This window comes from Anser anser, assembly GCF_964211835.1.
Source record: "Anser anser genome assembly, chromosome: 1".
NCBI lineage: Eukaryota > Metazoa > Chordata > Aves > Anseriformes > Anatidae > Anser > Anser anser.
The window spans coordinates 81,409,352-81,435,642 of record NC_139720.1 but is presented as its reverse complement, the minus strand read 5'-3'; the positions used below and the strand labels follow the sequence as shown (position 1 = coordinate 81,435,642).

Below are 26,291 nucleotides of genomic sequence, written 5' to 3'. Positions count from 1 at the left end.
AAGCTCCTGAACACCTGCAGTACATCGATGACATCATTGTGTGGGGTGACACTGCAGAAGAAGTTTTCGAGAAAGGGAAGAAAATAGTCCAAATCCTTCTGAAGGCCGGTTTTGCCATAAAACAGAATAAAGTTAAAGGACCTGCACGAGAGATCCAGTTTTTAGGAATAAAATGGCAAGATGGACGTCGTCAAATCCCAATGGATGTGATCAACAAGATAACAGCTATGTCTCCACCAACTAGCAAAAAAGAAACACAAACTTTCCTAGGTGTCGTGGGGTTTTGGAGAATGCATATTCCAAATTACAGTCTGATTGTAAACCCGCTCTACCAAGTAACCCGTAAGAAGAATGCTTTTGAATGGGGCCCTGAGCAACGACAAGCCTTTGAACAAATTAAGCAGGAAATAGTTCATGCAGTAGCCCTCGGGCCAGTCCGAACAGGACCAGATGTAAAGAATGTGCTCTACACCGCAGCCGGGGAGAATGGTCCCACCTGGAGCCTCTGGCAGAAAGAACCTGGGGAAACTCGAGGTCGACCCCTGGGGTTTTGGAGTCGGGGATACAGAGGATCTGAAGCCCGCTATACTCCAACTGAAAAGGAGATATTGGCAGCATATGAAGGAGTTCGATCTGCTTCGGAAGTGGTCGGTACTGAAGCGCAGCTCCTCCTGGCACCCCGACTGCCGGTACTAGGCTGGATGTTCAAAGGAAGGGTCCCCTCTACACATCATGCAACTGATGCTACATGGAGCAAGTGGGTTGCACTGATTACTCAGCGGGCTCGAATAGGAAACCCCAGTCGCCCAGGAATCTTGGAGGTGATTATGGACTGGCCAGAAGGCAAATACTTTGGGATATCACCAGAGGAGGAGGTGGTTCATGCTGAAGAAGCCCCACTGTACAACAAGCTACCGGAAAATGAGAAGAAATATGCCTTGTTCACTGATGGGTCCTGTCGTATTGTGGGAAAGCATCGGAGATGGAAAGCTGCTGTATGGAGTCCTACACGACGAGTTGCAGAAGCTGCTGAGGGAGAAGGTGAATCGAGTCAGTTTGCAGAAGTGAAAGCCATTCAGCTGGCTTTAGATATTGCTGAATGAGAAAAGTGGCCAGTTCTCTATCTCTATACTGATTCATGGATGGTAGCAAATGCCCTGTGGGGGTGGTTACAGCAATGGAAGCAGAACAACTGGCAGCGCAGGGGCAAGCCCATCTGGGCTGCGGCATTGTGGCAAGATATTGCTGCCCAGGTAGAGAACCTGGTTGTAAAGGTACGCCATGTAGATGCTCATGTGCCCAAGAATCGGGCTACTGAAGAACATCAAAACAACCAGCAGGTGGATCAGGCTGCTAAGATTGAAGTGGCTCAGGTGGACCTGGACTGGCAACATAAAGGTGAATTATTTATAGCCCGATGGGCCCATGACACCTCAGGCCATCAAGGTAGAGATGCAACCTACAGATGGGCTCGTGATCGAGGGGTGGACCTGACCATGGACACTATAGCACAAGTTATCCATGACTGTGAAACATGTGCTGCAGTCAAGCAAGCCAAACGGTCAAAACCTCTTTGGTATGGAGGACGATGGCTGAAATATAAATATGGAGAGGCCTGGCAGATTGATTACATCACACTCCCTCAAACCCGCAACGGCAAGCGCCACGTACTTACAATGGTGGAAGCAACCACCGGATGGCTGGAAACATATCCTGTGCCCCATGCCACCACCCGGAACACTATCCTGGGCCTTGAAAAGCAAGTCCTATGGTGACATGGCACCCCAGAGAGAATTGAGTCAGACAACGGGACTCATTTCCGAAACAACCTTATAGACACTTGGGCCAAAGAACATGGTATTGAGTGGGTGTATCACATCCCCTATCATGCACCAGCCTCTGGAAAAGTTGAACGATACAATGGACTGTTGAAGACTACACTGAAAGCAATGGGTGCTGGGACATTCAAAAATTGGGATACACATTTGGCAAAGGCCACCTGGTTAGTCAATACCAGGGGATCTGCCAACCGAGCTGGACCTGCCCAATCAAACCTGTTACGCACTGTAGAAGGGGATAAAGTTCCTGTAGTGCACGTAAGAAACATGCTGGGTAAAACAGTCTGGGCTACTCCTGCCTCAGGAAAAGGCAAACCCATTCGTGGAATTGCTTTTGCTCAGGGACCTGGATGCACTTGGTGGGTAATGCAAAAGAATGGGGAGGTCCGGTGTGTACCTCAAGGGGATTTGATACTGGGTGAGAATAGCCCATGAGTTGAATTGTAGTATGTTAATTATTATATAATACTGTATGTCATCACTACCATGATTGCTATATATCATAGATGAAAATGGTGATTAATTAGAATGTATTGGACAGAGTGTAACCTGAGCATGACATAAATGGTATGGAATAAGGGGTGGATATCTGTCCTGGTTCCAGTTAGGACAGAGTTAATTTTCCTCATAGTAGCTGGTAGGGTGCTATGTTTTGGATTAGGATGAGAAGAGCGCTGATAACATGCTGATGTTTTAATTGTTGCAGAGCAGTGTTTACACCAGGCCAAGAACTTTTCGGCTTCTCGCTCTGTGCTGCCAGCGAGCAGGCTGGGGGTGCAGCAGGAGCTGGGAGGGGACAGACCCAGGACAGCTGACCCAAACTGGCCAAAGGGGTATTCCATACCATCTGACGTCATGCTAAACAATATATAGGGGTGGCTGGCCGGGGTGGGGGGCCGGCTGCTCGGGGATAGGCTGGGCATTGGTCAGCGGGTGGTGAGCAATTGCATTGTGCATCACTTGTTTTCTTACACATTATTATTATTAATACTATTATCATTATCACTATTATTATTATTATTGTTATTATTATATTCCTGTCTTAATAAACTGTCTTTATCTCAACTCACCGGCTTCACTTTCCCGTTTCTCTCCCCCATCCCAGAGAGGGAGGGGGGAGGATGAGCGAACGGCTGTGTGGTGTTTAGCTGCCAGCCGGGTTAAACCACAACACTCCTTGCATCTTCAGCAGCACCTTTCTTGACATTTATTCCATATATTCATAATGGGAAAATTCTAGAAAAGTATCTCAGTTTTCAATTCTTCATATTTTCCTACTCATGTCTTATGCGCTACCTCACAATTCAATATAACATGACTGCTTGTGTAGGCACCATTTTGCCAGTACGTTTATATGATAGGTAAAGGATGCATGGGGCTAGTAGCCTGCTCTATATATGAGTTATGACTACTGCCTAAAAGCAACTTCTCCTTTCCAAGGGCTGCAACACCAGAGTTCTGTGGGAAAGGAATTCGCAGGGAGCTTTGTGCTGTTTCACACGTCCCTGAGTTAGAGATAGTGAGGAAAACAGCGGTAGAACCAAAAACTTGAGCAAGGTCGAGATAAAGTAAATTGGCTACAGTGTTAAAGATGAGCTTTGGGCAGTGGCCAATTGCTGGCTGGCTCAAGGCCCGTGTCTGAGGGTCTCTAACCAATTGTAAGACAGATTTGGGCGCGTGGACAGCGCGTGGGGCTATGGGGAAAGTATATGTAGTAGTGAAAAAGGGCAATAAAGGACTCCTGTTCAAAAGCCATCAGGAGTCCGTGTCTTGCATCCCTTCAGAGTTCCACCCTACTTTGGGAAGCAAGTAAAAGGCAAAGGATATAATTTATAGTGAAAATGCCAACCCCAGCAAATACTGAAAAGGCAGATTTTTATGTATCTTTGTCTTATAGAGTAAGCTGTTGAAAATTAAGCTCATATGGTTAAACAATGTAAAAAATAGAGGGGAAAATACCCAACCATTTGACAACTATGTCAATAATAGCTGTAGTGGTAAACAAGTACTCAGTATCATTACTGGAAAGGGCAGTACATCTACCCTTAATGCTGCCAATTTAGAGACAATACAATTTCATTAATTTTTCCAGATAGTAACTTGCAAATGACTATCTCAAGCAAAATAGAGGTTTATAGTCAAAATTATATTCATACTCAGTACTTCAGTTCTTATCAACAGGACATAAAAACAAAGCAAAAAATAATAATAATAATAATAAAAAAAAACAAGAATATAAAACATTACATAAATAGTTGAAATGCCTTATCTCAGAGTACATCTGATACATTTCTCTGCCTGAACATCTATGTCACCCATTGAAAGATTATTTTTTGAGACATTTGAAATTTACTCTCAGGTCTCTATGCTTCCTTTTAAGAGACATAAGAAACAGGTATTTGAAGGTAAGGCGATAAAGCAAAGGAAGCTCAGAGACTTGTAAAGGGAAACCTAGGGGAGGTGAAAGCACTGCTGTGCAAAAGCCTACAGAATGAAAACAAGCAGACAAGCAGAATAGCAAGACCAAAAAAAAAAAAAAAGAGGGAGACTGAGATGATGAAATACAGAAAAACACACACACACAAAAACCCCACACTTCCCTCCATACACATGTACATAAGTATACTAATGTGGAATATATAATATAGATGGTTTATCTTTTTTTTTTTTTTTTTAAAAGTCCCCGAGCAAGTCTGCCCACAGCCAAACTCAGTTGTTTCTTCTGTTTAACTTCCAAACTACTCTGGCTTGTGAGCATCCCATATTTTCTTTGGTTAACCCATTTAAAAAACAAAAAAACAAAAAAAAAAAACACCAAAAACACTTGAATAACAGACCGTCTTCACAAATAGACTTGCTTGGCTGAAGAATTCCAAAATTCTTTTAAAAAATAATAAAAAGCAAAAATTTGACAGTAGCTCTACAGAGCATATAATTTTTTTTCATCATTTTCTCTTGTATATAAATATCCTGTGATCTGTTTGGCTTACAACAGTAGTAAAACAACAACAAAAACCTACCCAACCAACCAACCAAAAAAAAAAAAAAAACCAAACACAAATTGCTATCACTAATTCTAATTTTAAATCTAAACAAAATGCCATGATGATGTATCATGTAAGAACATAAAAATAAAAATTAAAAAAAGTTACAGAACAACAACTTAGAATATGCTAACACAGCTTCAATCCTAGACAGCCCAAAACAAATGGTTTGCTTATCTGTTTAGGTCCATACTTTGTGCGAATCACTATGGTATCTGAATGATGTTTTTAACCCATCAGCCATTTCCTTCACAGTAAGGGACCTGATGAAGCAAGATGCTTTCATTAAAAGTGGTCCGTTCCTAGACTTAAGGTATTTAAAGTGCTTGCTAGTTCAGAATTCAAATGTGTTCTGTGTGAACGTACGTGCATGTAAAGTGAAAATGTGGTTTCTACTGAAATTAAAAGATTTAGATGTCCTTTATGCATCACAGCTCAAATACCATAAAACTTAATTTGAATACCCCTGCAATTAAAAAAAAAAAAAAAAAAAAAAAAGTTGTTTTCCCTCCTGTGAATGAATGATGGTAGATTGTTCCGGTTTGGTTTTACATGCATGAACCCACAGTCCTTCATGAAGTAAGGGAGAGTGTGTGCAAACACAGATACATCTGGCAGCACTGTCTCCCATATTCCTTCTAACCTAGTTGTTGACTTTCAATACAACTTACAGTTCATAGGTTTTGGACATCCCACACTATTGACATTCAGATGAAATTGGCCACTAGGTTCAACCAACTGTTGCTATCAAGAGCAAGGACAGTGTAGGCATGGGAAAGGAAGGAAAAGGATAATGTGCATAGGACTCATTCACACAAGAAACACGGTTAAATACATATTAAAAGAATTAGAAAGAAAAAAGTTTAAAGAAAAAGAATGCACATATCTTTTCTTCAATCAGTACCATCAGAAAGGCAATCTGGCATTGGAAAACTTTTCTGAACTGGCGGAAGAAATCTTTATGTAGGATTTATTCCTGTTCACATTCCAGTAAGTGAAAAGCTGTCATCAAGTACATGAGCAGCAGTTCTAATTGCAAGAGGCCCAAACTGAAACACAATATAAATGCACATATTTCATCTTCAAATTATTCTCTTCAGAACAGACTTTAGAATTACTTCATATCTGAAACATCACTGCCCTGTCGATAGCTTTAACAGAAAAAATCTGAGTGGGTGCAATAGTATTCATCTCAGATGAGGATACAGATAATTAATTTAAACAGCAAAGTTACATATTTGTTCACAAAACTTATTGTTCTAGTTCTTAGAAACTGAGACAGTACATAATGAGAAAATATGAATTCATTTATCCAATGAACATAGCACAGAAAAACTGCTATATATTAGATCTGTAGATCATATGTACAGTATATTAAATTCACTTAGTAGACAGGTAATTATGTTTCAATGTAAAAACCATTATAAATAATAAATAATTAAATATATGTATGACTTGATTAATAATGTGCTGAGATTATGCAGATAATTCATCTTTAATTCAGTAGTTGCCTCACTGCTAACAAATAATAACTAATAGATCATTGTATGTTTTCTATGATGCATTGATTTTATTCAAATTTCCTGAATACATAGGCACCAGAACTTTTCAATGAATTTCACCCTAAGGCACTCAGAGGAAGTAATGCATATTACCATACAGACTCTTGAAAATAAATCTAGGTTATCTCATTTCCCTTCTCATTGCGATCTTTATCCTGAGGAAGAATCAAATGTCACTGCCATAGAGAAATTAAGTTAGTAGAAGCTCTCTCTTCATGTACTGTTCTCTGGACAGGGGATGGGTTTGAAGGTCAATTCAGTGTTCTCCATCAGTACAAAATCATATCTGCACAGCTGTACCCTATGAAAGTAGAAACAAAATAAATATATATGTATATGTGCAAAACAGAAAATTTAAGATTAATAGAAAAATGTTTTAGTATCTGAATTATTAAACCTTCAGTATTTACTACCTCTCAGAAACAGTACTCAGGACAACAACAAATGTCTTCTTGTCTAAGTTTACACCCTACTTTATGCATCACTAGAGTAGTTTTGCCAGATTGCAAACAACCAGGTCATTAGATGGATGGTGTACAGTGGCTTAAGAAGAGTACCACATCAGTCTGAACTATGAAGACGCTGTAATTCAGCCACTAAAGCTATTAATCTGTATTAAAATTAGTTCTTTAGAACAATGTTCCAAGTGCAGCCCAATTCCTGTTAACACTCAGTCTGAACAATTTATTTTGAATTTCCTAGGTAGGAAAGTTCCTCTCCTTCATTCCAAAGACAGAAGCAAAATACTGCATCTTAATAACTTCTCTCTCTCTTTATTATTTATTTATTTATTTATTTTTCTGCAATGAGAGCATGTATAAGAAGTTCCATGCAGGAGTGTAATTTATCATCTCAATGCCTAGAAAACTCAGAACTGCACAATACCACAGGAACATATGCAGATGTCACAAAAGGAGCCTCTCACACACAAAATTTTACTTTTTGATGTCAACAAAGAAACTAGCTGTGTGCTTTTAGTGCAGAGACGGGTCACAGCTCTGCCCTTTATGTGCTATAGAAGATGGTGAGAGCTGGATGGGACAAACAAGTGACTGATGCAGCCTTTCCTCTGATGGCACTTCTAAGGGCATACAAACTATGTTACTTATCCTCTACATTGCTCTGAACTGGCTAAACAACACAATTCACCTCAGACTGGGAATTAGGTACAGTGAAACACCTAAGGGAAAATAAAGGGCTGAGAAGGAACATCCCACAAGGCACCTTTGTTTTCATAAGTGTGAGATTTCCAAACAGTTATGAATCCACCTACCTGGATGTGAAAGGACTGACAGATTCCTATATAAGAATTTGAGGCTCTTCAAAGGCCCCACAAAAGCTAAAACAGTAGATTTTGCAACTAAGATCAGGAGAAATTCTGTATATTCTGTATAATGCAAAACGTAGAATTTAACACAGTCCTTCATCCACAATTTGTTTTGATTTGAATGTAATGGTTTACTCTTACATTATTTTTGTACAGGGAGAAAAAAGCACAGAAACTGACAACATTGTAAAAATCCTCACAAAAGACTGTGAAAGAATTCACAGGACAAATCTGCAAACAGAACAATATAAGATTATTATATGTATATATTTCTTGAATTTACTTTCAGTTTACAGTGCTGTATTTCAGTACATTTGCAACAGTAATCACCATGCAACAGCAGAGTATGTTAGCACAGCCTATTCTCCAACAGAAGAAATCACCTGGGAAGGATCCTGTCTTATCACAGAGGATACAACAGTTAGACATGATGATAAATACTAGAAATAAAAACATTGTTTCCAATATTTTGTATCTCATTTGAAGTGAAATCCACCTAAGTTTGTGATTATTAAGAACCAGGCATGTCTCCCAGGAGTGTAGACCTGAGAGAGGAGAGGGTTCTCCAGTTCACTGAGAAGTAGCAAAAGGCAAATAATTTTTTTGTGAAGTGAGGCAATCATAAACTTTCATCCCATGTGGCTTCTCTTCCATCTACTAAAAAGCAAGGGCATGCCATGCTCTCTTGTTCAACAGAGATATTAATAAGGTCTTCTTTTTTTTACTCTTCCTGTTCTTGCTTTGATTAAAAATAAATAAATAAATAAATAAGTTGGCGGGACTAAGTATCTGTGAAACATTCACCTTCCTCATCAGTTGCGTCTGAGCTGAGTGACAGATTCAAAAGCTTTCTGGGAGAACTGACACCTGGATGAACACAAGTTATAAAAGCTTTCTGTTTTTATGCACGAGCTGGAATGATTTATCTTAGAGATCAGAAGAGTCTGAAAATTATATGTACCCTTTAGCACTCCTACACTCCCACACCAGCTGTGTGAATAATGGGTCAGTAAACAATTTTCAGTGATATTCCCCAGACTCCCACCATCCACTATTAATCCAAATCTGGGGAGAGTGAGACTCCCATTGTCTTTTATCCCTGCACCTGTCTCCTGGTTTTTACCTATTATTTTGTTATATGAATAATTTAAATATTTAAAGTAGTTTCTAGTTAATTATCCTGTACTCAAGTAATTGGTGTAATTATGTATAACTAAATAAGGTAAATATAGGTAGTCATAATTACAATGAGCAGTTACGTAATTATACCAACCAATGGTGCTGTAACATCTGCATTTAAATTACCTTCACATGCTGATTCAACACACTTTTTTCCATCACTATCTTAAAGTATCTAATGCCTGTATGACTGCCATCTGATGAGATTCCATAAGAAGAACTTTAGGGGATTCTATATTAAAACAAATCAAGTGCATCTTACTTTAAAACTAACAACAGTCAGAGTAACAGGCATGAAAACTCAAAACAATAAGGATTGTTCAATGAAAGCATTCACTATTTGCTAGATTATTAATCTGAAAAAGTTCTGAATAATGATAGGCTTCCATGAAATGCCTCCTTTGATTTATCACCATTGGGTTGGGAAAAAAAAAAGTCACAATATGATTTAGAGCTTTGACTATCTCTCATCACCAAATGCTTTTAAATAAAATCATTCCAGTTCACCTGAGAGCTTGAAATTTATGGTCTTCAACAAGTTAACAAAGTCTAATGCATATATATTTGGAAGTACTATTTTGATTACCAAGTGTTCTGTTTCTTTCTAAATCTCTCCCACCTGTCTTCTCCTCTTTCTCAGTAAATATGAAATAACAGATTAATTTAACAAGATTTCTTAATTGTTACAAATTATCATACCTGATTCCTTCCGGACTATTATCATATACCAAATCAGAAAGTCTCAATTGCTGTTTCTTAAGTTAAAAAAATATACAGACTTAAGACTTACTCATATTATAACATTGTTCCCACTCATTAGTTATTTGATTACCATGAATAGAATAGAATAGAATAGAATAGAATAGAATAGAATAGAATAGAATAGAATAGAATAGAATAGAATAGAATAGAATAGAATAGAATAGTTCAGTTGGAAGGGACCCACAAAGATCATCAAGTTAAACTGCCTGACCACTTCAGGGCTAACCAGAAGTTAAAGCATGTGAATGAGGGCAGTGTCCAAATGCCTCTTGAACACTGACACACATAGGGCATCAACAACCTTGCTAGGAAGCCTGTCCCAGTGCTTAACCACCCACACAATAAAGAATTTTTTCCTAATATCCAGTATGAACCTTCCCCGGTGCAGACTTTATTTTAAAATCACACTTCGCTGAATCTGCTATTCATGCAAAGCAAATATATGTAATAACTCTAAAATAAAGTATTGTTGCTACTCCAGGGTATTTCTTAACTTTTATATGTAAAATGTTATTTTCACAAGATGAAAATGTAAAATTTAATTGCTAATGCTATATTAGAGGTAACTTTGGAGATGTAAAAAATCAACATATAGCAGCACTGCCGAAGTATTTCAATAAATAAATAAATAATAGAAGTGTAATAACAACACTTGGTATAATAAATGCAGATTATTTCATTTTAAGTGTAGGAAAGCACAGACTGTATGTTTTGCTCTTGGAGGGTCTTCATCAGCAGCAACAGGACCAAATGCCTATTTCAGTCATAGAAGTGCTCCATTCCACGTCTAAGAAAAGCTGTGTGCAGACACATAATTATAAGCAGAAAAGTACTTCATAACATTCATCTTCAGGAAGAGAACTTCTCCCTGCAATCACTGCAGCTGTAAGTCAGGCTGACCTACGTAAGTGGTCCTTGAGAGCTCCTTCAGAGCAGACTGCAGCAGCAGTCTGCTGTAAAAAGGAGCATGTATGACTTTTACATGCACAAGAGTACATTTGAGGGTGCTGTGCACTAAGTGTTAATGTACAAAACAGCTCTTCCACATGATGAACTTTATCCTAGATAGGATTAGAAGAATATTCATGCATTTATGAATATGTGATAAAAAAATCGATAGAGGCAAGTACAAATTTCTGAGGAAACATCCTGAGCAGTTTAGTTCACACACAACTTTGTAACAAACACTTACCTTTCTGGGTTATTAAGAGATTTCAGCCTCATCTGAAGAATCCTAAGCTTGTATTTTGGACCTATTAAAGTCTTCGTAGAAAAGGTCAAGGAAATTTTTGATATTTTGTCAAAATCCCGGTAAAATCCAGTCAATATTTTGACTCTCTTATATTGCTGAAATGTTGCAACTTCACTAGAAAAAAATATGATTTTTAGTCAGAGTTTTTTTATCTGAGAAATATTCATGATTTCCAAGAGTTATTACTAAGAACAGAAATCTTGCAAGATGGATCAGCTGAGAACATTCAGGACAAGGACACTGAGAACTGAATTCAAACGAGTAGCAGACAAGGACATGGGCTAGTTTGGAAAGGGAGGGAAAATCATTTCAGGTTGAGAAGCATTGCCTCTCACACTGAGCCATATCAGATCCAGGAAAAGGAGCTGTGACTAAGACTTAACCTCTTGACTTAGTTGACAAGTCTTAAGCAAGGCTTAGGAAACTCAGGAAATTAGTTCTACACAGAGATAAAAAAGATTTACAGACAAAGCATGACGTACCTATTCACCTCTGATTCTATTGTGTTTCCAGCATAATCAGTTATCTTAACTTTAATGAAACCTCTCCTAATGCTTTTATTCCAGGTAATAATATACAGTAAGTAGTTATACACTGCAAAAACAAATAGGAAATAGTAAGATTTAAGGAATGAACCTCAACAGGATACAGTTATTATCAGCACCCTTCTAAAAGTATTCACTTGGTGATGGTAATAATAGTGACCCTTTACTTCCAAGTAACCAGCTAAAGCCAGAACAAAATGGCTATTGACAAAAAGAAGCTTCCACAAAATGGCTGTTTGGAGGTCTCTGTAGTTAACGTACATTTTTTTCCAGTTCTTACATGGAAACGACTTGCATCAGAAAACTGCCATCAGAGTTAACATGAGGAGTTTGACCTGCCTAAGGAAACAATGCAAAATTAAGCCCTAACTGGCACCTTCAGTTCTTGGCAAGCTCTGGAAAGTGGGGATATTTGAGCTACTATTGTGGTGAAACTATCACGCTATCCACAAAAGTGACACATCCAGAAAACAGGTGAGGTACATTGGCAGGAAGAGGGAGGAACAGTGTTCATGCAAGTTTTATGGACAGGCAAGCCAGGCAGTTAGCTAGCTGAGCAGATGAGTCAGGAGCTAACAGCTGAAGAGAGACATTATTCTGTGTCTTGATTGCCCAGCCTGAGCAGTTGCAGCAGTACACGTTCTCCGAGCACCCCTCTCTCAGAGGAAGCCAATAGGCCCAAACCTGCTTTTAAGGGGATAGACCACATGAGTACTAGAAAAACTGTGGGGGTGACTGAGGAGAGGAGGCTGACTCCTTTTCCATGCTCCAGTCCCTTCTGCCCTTCCATGGGAGGGCTCATGGCCTTGGAAAAACACACCGGCTGCCAGGGACTGGTACCTCAGAGCACCAGCCCACTTGTTGGAGGGAGGACAGCATGCAGCAGGCCTGCTCTGCCATGCCCTGTGAAACCCTGACCTGGCCTCCCACTGCCCTTCTGCAACCACCACCTATACTGTGACTGTGCTATGGCTTTCCAGAGGAAATACAGCATTACTACTATGAAAATTAGGAAGCCAATTCAAACCCTTCTGTCTTTTTTTCTGGCATGTTTCTCTTTAACAGTCTCTCCTAAACGGCAAAGCCTCACCTTGAATGAAAAACTTGTCCTACTCAGGTTTACAGTTTTATTTAGTTCAAGGCTTTTTTATTTTTCTATTTCCTCATGTTTTCAAACATCTATGAATTAAAATAAGGCTTAGTTAATAAACACCCTCTTTTTCAGACTGGTTTATTAGACTTATTTTTCTTCTTAACTTTGCATATTTTCCCTGAAATTCATCCTGTCATTACAAATCTTCTTACTCCTTTCCATGTATCTCCTCCTATGTTTGGTAATAATCCCTCTGTTTTCTTTCTTCTACCACCCCTGTCCCAGACTACTACATATAATCTTTTTTACTTCTACATACTATTTCCACCAGGAAAGAATCAGGATTCTGCCTGAAAGAATCAGGATTTTCAATAAATGCCCAGACTTCAATATGTGTGAGAGTGAAAGCAAAGCCATATTTTTCTCCAGGAGGATTGAAATGAGGAGACCTAGTAACCTATGCAGCCCTGAAAGCATGGAAGAGCAAAGTCCAAGCAGACCTGATGGGGAGAGGAGCAGTGGTAGCAGGTGTTGAGTGGAAATACCACCGGGAAAAGAAAGATCTATTTTTCTTCTCTGGGTCAGGAAGGAGAAGGGGGAGAAGATTTGACTTGGGCAGTTTAGAGAAAAAGGGTTGGGAAGACTCTGGAGTATGTAAAGGGCACTCAAATAGGCACTGTAACATTAAAGTCAATATACTTGAAATGCAGTTAGCAACCCATATGATCATTCTTCTTCATCTGCTACTATGGAATACATATATGTAAGCAAATTTAAATTTGTGCCTTAGGCTTTGCTCCCCAAGTCTTTTTCTCTGCACACCAAGACCACTTCATTTTGTTAGTCAGCTGCACCAATAACCCTAGCACTAAGTTATATAAAATCTGTAACACCTTTGTTAACCTCTTCTGGGCCCTTGGAAGAAACAGTGATTTAAGCAAGCACAATTACCACAGTCACAAGAAATAATTCAGTCCCTGGTCACAAAGCTTGCTGAGAAAATGGAAAACGCTAATGGGAAAACTTGATTTCACTTGAATTCCTTGTAAGCCTATCCCTATACCCCAAACCAAAGAATTTGTAATATCACTAATTAAAAGGGTTTCTTGATAAAAACATATGAAATCAGAAACAGGATGAGAATCTAAGCTAGACCTCCAAATGGAGAGGTAAATTGTTGTAGCTAAAGCCCACACCAGAAGAGTTCATCCCCATATAGCATAACCCTGATAAAGTCAGATAGGTTTTTCCTCCTCTGTTTTCTCATGGATCTTTAAAAGCTGGAGTAGCTTTAGTTCACTGCAGGTCACTCACCTCCCTGGGGAGGAACATACAAGCGTTTCTTTTCCTTCCTCCGCCCAAGGAACTCCTACCAATTTTTACTCTCTGAAAATGGCAGGAACAATCCCATCTGAGCAGATTCTCTCAGCTTTTTCCCTGTCACTTCATTCTCATTTTTTGTCTTTCTTATTATTCTGTCAGTCAGTCCATTTCATTACTTTTAAAGTCACATTTCTTTCTCAGTTAACATATTGCTTACTCTTCTGCCATAATCACTCTTTTCCTTCCACCCAGTCTGCAAACTGACACTTCACTCACGGTTTGTTCTTTTTCTGTTGCAGCTAACAATAACTTTCTACTTTTAACACATGTTCCCTTCAAGTCAGCTAACAAATAACAACTATAATATTTCATAAAGAGTTTGTTATGTATATATGTATACATATGTGTGTGTGTGTATTCAGTCACTTACTGCAGAATGGGTCGTTGTCTGAAGTATCAAAATAAGCTTTTGTTGGTGAATTCTTCAGTATTAAATGCTTTTTCCAGCTATCAGCATAATAACCTGAAATTCAAAGTTTAAACATTTTATTTCAGACATAGAGCAGTATCACAATACACATACAATTACATAAAAGCAAGTTACCCAAAGTGACAGACGTGAGTTTAGTTTTCTTAAACATCCACTTAGAAAGTCAATGGCTTGGAAAATGCAGGAATACCATAAGCATAACAGAACAGAACAGCATAACATATATATGTATTTCATTTTTCTAATATATTAGTGTCACTACAAGTAATATAATCAAATAGTTAGAATGTTTTTAGTCTAGAGTACTAACTCTGGAAAACAGTGCCAATAAAATCCTGCAGAGGTAATAAAAACAAAACCAAAAAACTAGCTCACATATTTGCAGAGAACAATTACAGAACAGCTTCACGTTTAGTAAAATGTCTTCCTTTCTTTCTTGAATCATTACAGTAAGCATTTTTAAATCCTGTTTAAATTCTATAATTGTGGATATGATTTCATAAAACATTTGATGCTCATTAAACCTCGTAAGTTCTTGGATGCAATGTATTATTTATTTTTATGTAATTATGCTTTTTGTCTTTGGGTCTTGATAAAGGTCCTTATTTCTAAAATGGCTGATACTATACTGTCCCTCTTGACTTCTTTACCTACACTGGACAATGAGGGCTAGTTCCAGGCTGCATAGCTGGCACTGCAAGACAGCAGGTGGGAAAGCTTGCAGCAGAAGGATGCTGTTTCTCCTCCAAGTTCCCAGTTTCAGCTGCCTCCCATTTCCTTATAGACTTTACGGTTATTAAAATAAAAATTAAAAATGAGGGCAGCTGATTGGCAGCTGATTGGTCATCTCCACCTCTAGCTCAGGCATTCTGTGTAAGTGCATCAGGCATGACTAATAAGCATTCTGGGGAAGTCCCTGGGTCTTCCTGCCCTATTAGAAGGTCCTGTTATAGCTGGTTCTTATTATAAAATAGTATACAGATACATCTATTTATGTTTTTTCTTCAATGTAGACCTAACTAATATAACTATTCAAGGACATACATCAGAAGACAAGGTATGAATTGAAAGTTAACTTCTATTTAAATATTCTAAATATTTCATTTTTATGAAAACCCTGCTCTGCCAACTGGGAAATGCTCACGTTATTGAAGCTGCTTTCAGACTGTCCCTAGATCTTCTCTAAAAGTAATAAAGGCCCAAACAACTAACAATCTCTACAAATATGAGCTTGATTCCAAAAGAAGAGCCAGAGACTCCATGAAGTTGCTATAAACATTACTACTCTTAATCAAAAACCACCAGTACTCCAGGAATGATAGCACACTACGAAAGCCTAAAGAGATGGGCTTAAGTAGAAGCAATTTCTCTCTATAGAGGAAATGTATTCTGAATCCATTTCAGACTAGAAAGCCTAATAATCAAATATTAGGAACATTCAGCACCCTATCTAACAGAGCTAACTATAAAGCAGACAAAGCCTTAAGCTTTGAACTGTTTAAAACAGTATGCAGCTCTACCCTCAGTCAGTCTCATCAGATGCCTTAGCAAGATGCTACAGATCCCTGGAGCAGGCCCAGAAGGAGCAAGTCTGAACTTCTCAAAAACTTCATCCATCCCAGAGCAGATATGGTAACTCTTACCCATTACTGGACATGACATTGGTTGGAAAGCTTCACAATCAACACATTTTCCTCTCTTATAATCTGAGTAAGAGTCACAAGGATATGCTATTATGTTGCACTTTCTTTTCAAAGATGATAAGAAGAGGAAGACAGATCTTTGATGGTCACATTTAAAATACTGCAATCCTTCAGGAAAGAAAAAATGAAATATACAAAGAATATGTCATTATGTTTCTTCAGGAAAGAAAAGATGTTACTCAAATAATCTCATTTAACTAAATCATTCTTTGTTAGCCATGTCTTTATGCCCTGTTTAGTTGACCACTGAATGTACAAAACGGATGCACACACAAGAAGAAGAAAATGAAGACTGTTTTGAATATTACAGGTATAGAGAAAAATATTCAGGTTTTTATATGCAAGAAATAGTCTGTCTACTACGTCCTATCAAATTTAGACAATTTTTATTATCAGGCATGAGCCTGCATTACAATTGGCTTTGTTGCCACAAATGACACAGTTGATCCTGTGTAATATTTAAGTAGAAAAACTACTGTGAGCACTACTTCATATATATATATAATCCATATGTTTATATAAATACCAAAAAAAATATTCAAAATTATTAAAAAAAAAAAAAAACAACAATGGGTAGCAACTTTGCCTAAGATTTATGGAAGTTGAAATAAGCAAAATTCTGCAGCAAAAGATCATGCAATAAAAATGTTTTCGTTCTGAAGAAAACAGGTCTAAAAGACCTGTTCAAAACCTAGTACATCACTGCCAATCAGGTAGAAACTTAAGACATATAGTGGAGACTTTAAACCCTTGTCTTCCATGTCATCTGAGAGTGGTGCTGTTCAAATCACTTACATCTTCCCTACATCTTTTCCTATACCTGGCCATATATAAACACAGGAAAATATTGATCACTACATGCAGATTATATATACAGTAATAATGGTATGATGGAATATGTATGCATATGGGAAGATCTTTATTAAAAACAAAATGCCCAATATCTTTGGTTTTCCTTATTGCTGAATGAGAAGGCGAAAGAAATACAGTGACCTCAGACCCAATATTACTGTGAATGGGAAGTGCCCATTGAATTCAGGTCATTTTTGATTTGATCTCAGACTCTTTTCTCATTAACTGAACACATTTTTATTTACCACTGAATACTGTTTGTGGGCAACCAGGCTGATCCATTCCTCCATTTGGATAGAAATCAATGGTTCCTAAAGGTTTCTTGAAACCTAGTACTAAAAACATCACAAATTAAACAACAACAAAAACATAAGCAGAATTATCCAGTGAATAATTTATCATTGGATTGCACTACAAAATAACATGGATCTTTTAAAGAAAATATTTGCAAATATATTGTTCTTTTGTTCTTTAAGTGGAATTCATGTTGAGTTAAAATTCACATTTTTTTTCTTTTTAAGAAAGTTATTCAAATTAATTTGCAATCTACAAGTGTGTGCATGACTCTTATTTCCGCAAAAGAAAAAGGATAGGACAGAAGCAATTCTTTACTACTGCAGCTGAAACATTATTTGCATGAAGAAATTTATGAAATTCATGTTTTCTCTAGCAATGAAAATTCTTTCCCAATGTTTAACTACAGTAAGATTTCCCATTTTTTTGCAAATGACATTGGATTCTGAACTACACTAAAAAAATCTTTATTTCTCATGTTCCATAAAAAAAAAAAAAGACTGATTTCAGTAAGATTTAGCTCAATCTGACCAACCTTCCTTTCTACCTTCCTTACCTTTATTCACATAATGGGAATGTTGCAAACATTGGTATTTTACCACTTCACATATAAATTTGTATAATAAAATGATAAGTTTTAATATTGTTAAAGAAACTGATATGAAACTACACAAATAATGGGCCACATGTGGTAGATTTGAAAGGTTTCCTAATATTTTGAGAAGAAAATTAAACCAGACTACAGTATGAAGAAATCAGACTACAATGTCCTTCAACCTTACAGTAATGTGATTCCATACATAATTTTAGGCAGTGGATCTGAACAGTGTACTAATGTGTTACAGCTGAGACTGCTTATCTGAGAACAGGCTTTAATTCAGTGATATACACATGCTTACAACCTCTGTGTTCATACACACTAGCACAGTGAAAGAATGTTTACGTGATACTATTTTGCAAAGAATAGTATCAGAAATTAATGCAATAGACACGTTTTATCCAATGTGTAGACTTCTTGGTTTTGTATTCAGAAATAATATACTATAACAAACAAGGCATAAATTATTATATTTGCATGGCATTAAGTGGACTCATGTCTTTATGTTTATGTACACATGCCTTCAGTTAGCTGTTGGATGTGAAAGTTGCTTCAGTATTTTGAGGTTCAGTTATGAAGCTAACTCATTCAATAACAGGACTACTCATGTCAGAACAGAACAAAACAGGTCATCATTTCTTAAATAATCATCAAAGTTGAGTTTCAATTTCTTGATGAACAAGCTTATATAAAACATGATTTCAAAAGCATGCACTGTTAGGAAGCAACAGCACAGCAATCCACCCATTAAAACTACTGCAACGCCATATGCATGTTCCTGAAACAGCTTATCCCATCTCTTTCCCTTTTCTGCCTTTCCTCTAGCTGAAATAGGGAAGTTAAAGCTATGGTATTACCATCAGTATCTGTATGAATTACGTCAACGAATTTTGCATCAGTGCGATCTAATCTGCCCTCTGGTGGTTCTCGAGTGAATGAAGGGCCTGCTGGATCAAGACCTAAATGAAAATGACATTAGCATTACAAATCCTGAGGTCTGTTTCTAGTTATATACAAGATTGACACGTGAGCATTATTCATCAATGACTTACCCCTTTTCATGAGGTAATAATAAGAATAAAAACAAAACAATTATTCACAAGCTTCTATTCTTCAACTTGCTAGGCTAAGTAAAGCAAGGATTCCTAGTACAAGACCAAGCCATATGTTTGAATTTCTCCCTCTCCTATTAAGTTTCTCTCTCTCCTGTTAAGTTGTGCTCATCTCCACATTATCCAGAACAACTATAAGCCAACTATATTAGGAATCAAATCAAATTAATTCATTTTCTTTTTTTCCCCCAGAAAATACTATTCCTATTATTTACTTCATAAAAATAAAATATGAAATGTAGCTGCTCTCACCACCAGAACCCAGGATAGAGACATCTTGGATGGGAGATGATTTCAAACAAGCCTTGATCATTTTACCAATTGGTGTTGGAATTAATTATAGAAAAAAGTTCTTAAAGGAAAAGAAGTGAAATACTAGTTTTTTACACAATTTCACCTGAAGCAGGTTTGGAAATATTATACTCAAATTGAAACTGAGCTATGACAAAAGAGTTTTCAGCTGAGATCCAGAAAAAGCACTTGATATCTAAGAGGAGAGAATTTGGGTGGTAAAGTATTTGAAGCATAAGCATTGCTTATTCTCCTTCCTTTTAGCAATAGAGAATTATTGTTGTGCAACCCTGAAGCCTAACAGTTTTCAAGATAGTAATTACTGTCCTTCACAGGAAAGAAAAGTCGTTAGTTGAGGTTTGCTCTGTTCCTATTTTCTTGACAACAAAAGCAGAGACAAAGGGAAGAAGGTGGCAAAAAAAGCAGCAAAGATGGAAAATGTAATTGTCAAGACAAAACGTATCCCTACGCTTGACTCCTAATTTCATTCTCACTAATTGTGAGATGGGTCTAGCACATGACCTTAGTTTATTCAAGACCCAGCAAATTTGTATTATGATTTAACTGGCAGATGTGCTTTAAGAACTGGTCTAGAAAGTTTTCTCTCAAGATCAAGATAACCAAGATCCAAACTACCACAGAGGCTCATGGAATGCCAGGATTAAACATTCATAGTATCCCAGGTGACAAAGTTTATTGTTTCCATCTATTAATCAGTTTTATGTTTCAGAAGTCTCCATTTTTTATTTATTTATTTTTAATCTAGTTTTTCCAACACCAGTTTGGGCCACTTTCTTATAGTTTTACACCCAACTTGTTGGAAAGAAACAGTATCAAAACAGTCAAGAGATTATGAGCCTTGTGAGTTTGGACTATCTAGTCTTTGCCTTCATCTGTATTTGAAATGACAGGAAGGTGATTGGAATGTTTCATACAATTCCATTTACCCTTGCACATCTGAGTTCAGAAATGACATAGATCTACTAGCTCACAATTAATATAAGAAGTCAGAAAGGCGGCAGACTTGTTGGCCTAGTATTGCCATCAAGATTGTCCCCAACCTGTGAAGGAAAAAAAAAAATACTCCAAGGAATTGTGTAAAGTGGAAATTAATATTTATAACCAAGGGAATATAGCTTATCAACTTTTAGAAAAGGCCATGGCTTTCAGATTACTGTAGTAAAAGGGGAGGAGTATCTAATTCCCTTTCATAGAACTGGCTACTGGCTTCTATTACATTTGGAAAACAAAACAAAATAAAACAAATCACTTTAGTACCACAAAGAGATGGTTAGGAGCTATGAATCTCAAGGTGTTTCCTTTCAGCCTGAAAACAGCTGCTCACTTAAATCTTAGAAAGTAACAGAGCCTTCTTACCACCTTTTCTAGTAGTTAGCTAAATCAGCTTCCTCCTCAGCATGCTAGCTGCAGTGAATTTAGCTCTTGCACAATAATTATCAGGAGCCTGTGTACCCAAATTAGCACTGTGGATTCTGCCCTAGGAACTAGCATTGAAAAGTTATTCTTAAACTTCATGTGCCTGAAGGATGTACCCAAATGAGGGTATTCAAATTTTCACTGTATACACCACTCCCACAATTGACAATGATGATTTGCAACAAATATTAGGTAAGATCTGCAGTATCCATACACAGGCTGCACACCTGATTTAAGCTTCCTGTAGCAGGTTGCCCAATATAGTAAAGCCCACACCATGCTCAGATAATTCAAAGTGAAACTAAATGCTTGTGCCTAATTCCTGTGTTCTGACCAAAAGCTTTTGAACCTCCCTTAAGAGGGACCTCATTTTCTTCATCAACCAGACTGAAACTCAGATAGCACATCACTTAAGTGGCATCTGGATGCAGCATTTAGTTTTCTTTTGAAAGACAAGAGGTAAACACTGGAAAAATGGGAAAATTCACCAGTAACTTAACTCCTCAAAGAATAATTTTGCAATTTTCTGAACTTACATCAATGACTAATTTTTCTTCTTGTATGTTTCTAAATAATCAGTTCTTATTTGTTGATATTTCAATACCAGCATCTATGTGATCTGTAGCAATATCAACAAAGCAGGGTACACTAGAATACAGGTATCAGGATTAAAAGCCTTACCCGTAATTCTGCCAAGTTTGCCATCATACTTATGGCCAACAAAACCAGCAATATGAGCCCCAAGACTGACTCCAATCATGTGCATAGAGTCAAGAGAAGCTCCATCTGCCTATCAGAAAAAAAAATACAAAACAAGACGCACACGGAGTTAACAAAGCAGACATCAGCAGACTGTTTTAGTATTCACATTTGGTTAATACTCCAGGCTATATATTGTAATTCTGTAACTTTAAAAACAAATGGAAGTTCCAAACTTATTTTCAGTTTGACTTTCTGTAATAGTTATATATCATAGTAAGTATGAAATTATTTGACTATAAAAATGTAAAAAGGAACCTTGAGTCACATTTCTTCCAAATTGTCACACCAGTTTATTTGAAAAAGGAGAGTATAGAGATGGAAGAGGAAGACATTTACCAGATACAAGAAAGACGAACCAAAACTATGAACAAGGGGGGCAGGGAAAATCTCTTCGTACCTTATTTTTCCAGTATAGTAAATTAAAACCATAATACCATTAACAAACCACAGAACAAGTGAATAATGGTGCCAAATACACACCTGCAGGAAAGTCTTAACAGGCCTATTCTAGAAGGCTAACCGTATTTAAAAAAAAAAAAAAAAAAAGCTCAAATTCCACAAAAACATTTTATTACAACAAAGCATTAGGAATGCAGAGAAGAAAACTTGGGTGATAAAAACTCAAGTAATAACGAAAAAAAATGATACGATTACATTTTGTGTTGATTTGATTAAGGATATAAATCTACAGCCCAGTGAAGAATACATCAGCAACTCTTTCAGCAGCTACCTGTAGAATCAGGAAGTTTATATAAATTTGTGACAAATATTTATATATGTTGGTGATTTCTTTTTTATTCAAGATCCTTAACTATAGTAATTTAAGATTGGAAAGAGTAGTGTGATGTTTTTATTTATTGCTGCATACTATTTGAATAATTCTTACTTCTTTTCCCCACTGGTGCATTCACTTTTTCCAGAAGACTTAAAATTTCCATCTGGCTAAAGAAATGAGATGCAGTCTTATACATATTTCAGTGAAAGGGAAATGAGAACTCAGGTGAGGTTAAAGATATGTAGCAATTACTGCATGCAAAATTAGTAAATACTTTGTTAAAGAAATATCACTTGATATTCTCATGGGGCTCCTCTTTAGACATAACTATATTTTAAATATTCATTCCCAACTGAACTATGCTATTTAAACTTGTTCAGAACAGATACAACTCTCTGCCTTACCAGCATCTGGTCAACATAGTTCTTCAGTGTTTCTGCAACTTTTCTGCAGTTTTCAACAGCAGTTGTATAAATCACAGTTGTTGCACCACGATTCCAGTCAACTATAATGAGATTAATATCCCCAGAAGACAGTAAGAGCTCCTTTATATCACCTAGCCATGCTGGTGGAGACCCTGTTGGTCTGAAGCCATGAATAACAAAGACAGTTTTCTTGGAGGTATTAAGGTACTCAGATGCAGTAACATTATGTTCAATAAGTCTCTCAGAACAATTCGGATTTTCCCTTGTGTACAGCAGTAGCTGGACATGGAGTTCTGTTCCAGATAAAGCATTGCCTATATTAAGGTCTGTAAATTCAGGGCATTTTTCCTCCTCATCTGGAAAAGATGAAAATGTTATTAGACAGTAATTTGATGAGTCAGACCAAACAAAATATCACCTCTTCACTTTTCTTTCCACATTTATCCGTGGAAAGTGAAGAACCTGAATTTTATTTACTCCAGATCTTTGGAATGAGGTGCCAGAAGGTGTGCTGAATGAGTAGGAGCCACAGTTAAATTAATGACTTTGTAGATATTACTGTGATCCTTTGAATAATTCAAATATGAAACTAACCTTTCTAATTATTTCTGAACCATATATTTTCTCCATAATAAATAAAAATTAGCAACCAATGTTGATAAAATCATTCACTTAACCATCAAATTTAGGTTCTCAGAATTTTTTCACAACCAGCGTGTGTTGTATAAACAGGAACACCACTGTGGTTGGTTCTTCCTCTTTTCAGCCTGGGTGTCAAAGCTGCTAATCCTTATGCCTTATTGTTCAATCTAGCAATAAGAAACAGTTATCTGACACTAGGGGATGACCCAGAATCCATCCCCAATTTTGGATCACCATAAGGACAGCATTACCAAGAAACAAAGAAACAAGAAACAAAGGATACTGTCCTGAGTTTGAAAAACTTAGCTGTATATAGAGGACACAAGAAAACCTGCAATATTTAGCATTTCTGTAGTCGGACAAAACAAGGTTAAGCTTTAGATCAGTCAGGATCAATAGGAGGATGGCAATTTCCAAGAGTCTACAAAGGCTTAGTTTTCCCCCAAACATCAAAAGGTAAGGCATTAAAAAGTAACCTTCAGCTACTGACATCATAATGTGTGGAAAGTGGTTTCAGGATTCTAGGCATAACTCCTTTGCCTGTCATAGTTTTTCTGTACGACCTGTTCACCTTCTCTATGGTTTAGGTGTTTCATGAGCAAAGGTATTTGGGCCAATCTGTTGAGTTCTAGTGGTTTTAGTGGGCTACTTTAACTTTACATAATTCTTTTTTTTTTTTTTTTAATATTTGATGGCGCTTGTGTCAACTTTCCTGCCATTAACAATTTTGTAAAACAAGTCAATCAACTTCTAGAAAGCAAAATTAGGAAGAAGAATAATGCCTACTCAGTTCCCTAAAAAAAAAAAAAAAAAAAAAAAAAAAAGAGTAACCTGAAATTTCTCAGTATTTTTGAGTTATAGAAGAGGCAGTTCTAGCTCTTCTCCTTTTCCCAGCATCTGGTTAGCAGGCAGAACCAAATTCACCACATTTGCAAATCTGAGGAAGACGAAGAACCCTCTACAGTTTGTAAAGGCTTGCAAAGCAAGCATGGGGTTAAAAGGTATCTGAAAAATGTGTTTGATATCATAGCAGAGGTCTAAATGAAACCAAACAAAGTGAACTGCAAAATTTAAGATGCAATAAAGATAAAGTGAAAACACTAATTAGCTTAGGGAACTAGACCAATAATCTCTTGGTCAAACCATGTATTTACAATGATTAGACCAGTCAGCACTGGACTGGATATCAGGAAAAATAACGGGTATTTGCAACCCAGAGTAGAGTTGAAGTTACAGCATATTAGAAATGGCCTGAAACTTCCTGTCGAATGAAAAAAAAAAAAATTCATGCCTATCATTACCTTAGCATAAATTACAATAACTTCAAGTATTGTGTCTGGGAAAAGTTAAAATTACTTGTATTTCAAAATAAATATCACAGTTCTCTTAATTTAGATATTGAACAATTTAAGTTACTTTTATTGTGATTACTGGACAGGTTATTAACTAATGACTGATACAGGAAGGCAACTCAGTTTCGTTGCTGAGACTTATACAAGTTCAGAAATCAAACACTGGTCAGCTGCAGTTTTCTTGAATTTAGTGGAAACTTGATTACACTTGATTACAGTTTTGCTGTTCAGATTCATAGCTATAACACAGCTCTTTTATTTTTGCCTAAAAGTGTTCTTATGTTTTGATTCCTTACCATGTCATTTGACTGGGAGAAATAACAATTCATTTTTGTAAAGTCAATGGAATGACACTGACATAAAACAGAGTCTGATCCACTGAAGGGAGAAAACTATCACAAGAAATATATTTTAACTGATGAAACCTATTTACTTGCTACAAAACATCAAACAGAAAAAATCATTTACTAAAGGCTATGAAATAAGAGCAGAATTGTTCTTTGAAAAGTAAATTTAAAAAAAAAAAAGTCATTGTGAAATTAGATCAGTCCTAGAAATAAATATGTAGATTTAATAGTTTAAGTTGTTAAGCAATGAATCATTAAGGAGAATTTTTTCATACTCCTCTTTCTCTTTGACACCTGGAAGGAATGCCCAGGTGCCCTTTGTGCGCACTTGTGAGAGTACTCAAGTACACTGTTCTGTACAGTCAGAAAATACAAACAGGGGTTGGGCAGTTATATATGCAGTTTAATTCAGTTAATATACAATCTCAACTTTCCTGTGTGTGCTTGTAAGCATCATAACTGTCTTTTGTGGTCAAAAAGGGGGAAATCTTAAGTGTACACTGCCTTTTCATATCTAAATTATACTACTTAAAATATAACACGTAACTTGAAATGCTGTCAAACTATCAAATTGGCAAAAAATAATTTCAAATTTATAAAAATAAGTGCTTAATAAATATAAATAGTGCTTAATACACTAAAACTATCTTATAATTGCCTCTTTACTTTGTACAAAGTGCACATACCTGAGTGTGTCTCTGTCCAAAGTACAGCAAAAGATAAAGTATCAGGCTTTGTTCTATTTACTTTACAATGGGAACCTTTGGCTCAGTTTCAAAGCAATCAAATTCTCTTTACTAACCATCTGCTTCATTACGCACAGTTTTCACGAGATTTAATCTTTTGGCCAAATTACATAAAGAAATATTAGTTTTTTTATACTTGAATAAAGCCATGAGACTATATCACAGAAGGAAAAAAAAAAAAAGTAGTTCTTACCTGATTTCACCCCATATACCAAACAGATGAAGAAACACAATTTCAACATACAGAAACGGAGAAAAGTAATACGTAACATCCACAAACAAGTGGCAAATTAAGTGCTTCCTTATAGCATACCAGAATTCTAAGTTAACTGAATGCCCCTGATGAAGTAGGTGACATGTAGAGTAGGAAGCAGAAAACAAAACTCTATTTAAGCTTCTGCAATTCATGACTCCTCCTATTGAATGACTTCAGTAGGTAGGGTGATCTCTGGGTTTTCAGGGTTGGGACTGTTTTTTAATCTATTTCCCTCTCTCTTCAGTTATCACCAAGTTTACACGTAAGCAGTTGACATTATGTAT

The 26,291-nt window shown here is 36.8% G+C and overlaps 1 protein-coding gene across 1 annotated transcript; it reads right to left on the bottom strand.

Moving 5' to 3' along the window:
• Nucleotides 1–3,969: 3,969 nt before the first annotated feature.
• On the bottom strand, nt 3,970–26,144 carry LIPI (lipase I). Its single transcript, XM_083836493.1, has 10 exons — nt 25,945–26,144; nt 22,644–23,020; nt 21,384–21,492; nt 18,720–18,821; nt 17,216–17,305; nt 16,059–16,226; nt 14,356–14,448; nt 11,447–11,558; nt 10,905–11,078; nt 3,970–6,745 (listed from the first exon to the last, which is right to left on the bottom strand). The coding sequence occupies exons 1-10, from the start codon at nt 26,021–26,023 to the stop codon at nt 6,658–6,660; spliced, it is 1,392 nt and encodes a 463-aa protein (XP_083692619.1). The 5' UTR covers nt 26,024–26,144; the 3' UTR covers nt 3,970–6,657.
• Between the last annotated feature and the right edge of the window lie 147 nt (nt 26,145–26,291).

What these genes read in the sequence shown, in the direction of transcription:
- LIPI (XM_083836493.1), bottom strand. Translation starts at nt 26,023, where the DNA reads ATGTTACGTATTACTTTTCTCCGTTTCTGTATGTTGAAATTGTGTTTC. An exon ending in ATAGAATCAGAGGTGAATAG is followed by an intron (nt 11,079 to 11,446) that starts GTACGTCATGCT and finishes ATTTTTTTCTAG; the next exon opens with TGAAGTTGCAACATTTCAGC. An exon ending in TCTCTTAATAACCCAGAAAG is followed by an intron (nt 6,746 to 10,904) that starts GTAAGTGTTTGT and finishes CTACTTTCATAG; the next exon opens with GGTACAGCTGTGCAGATATG.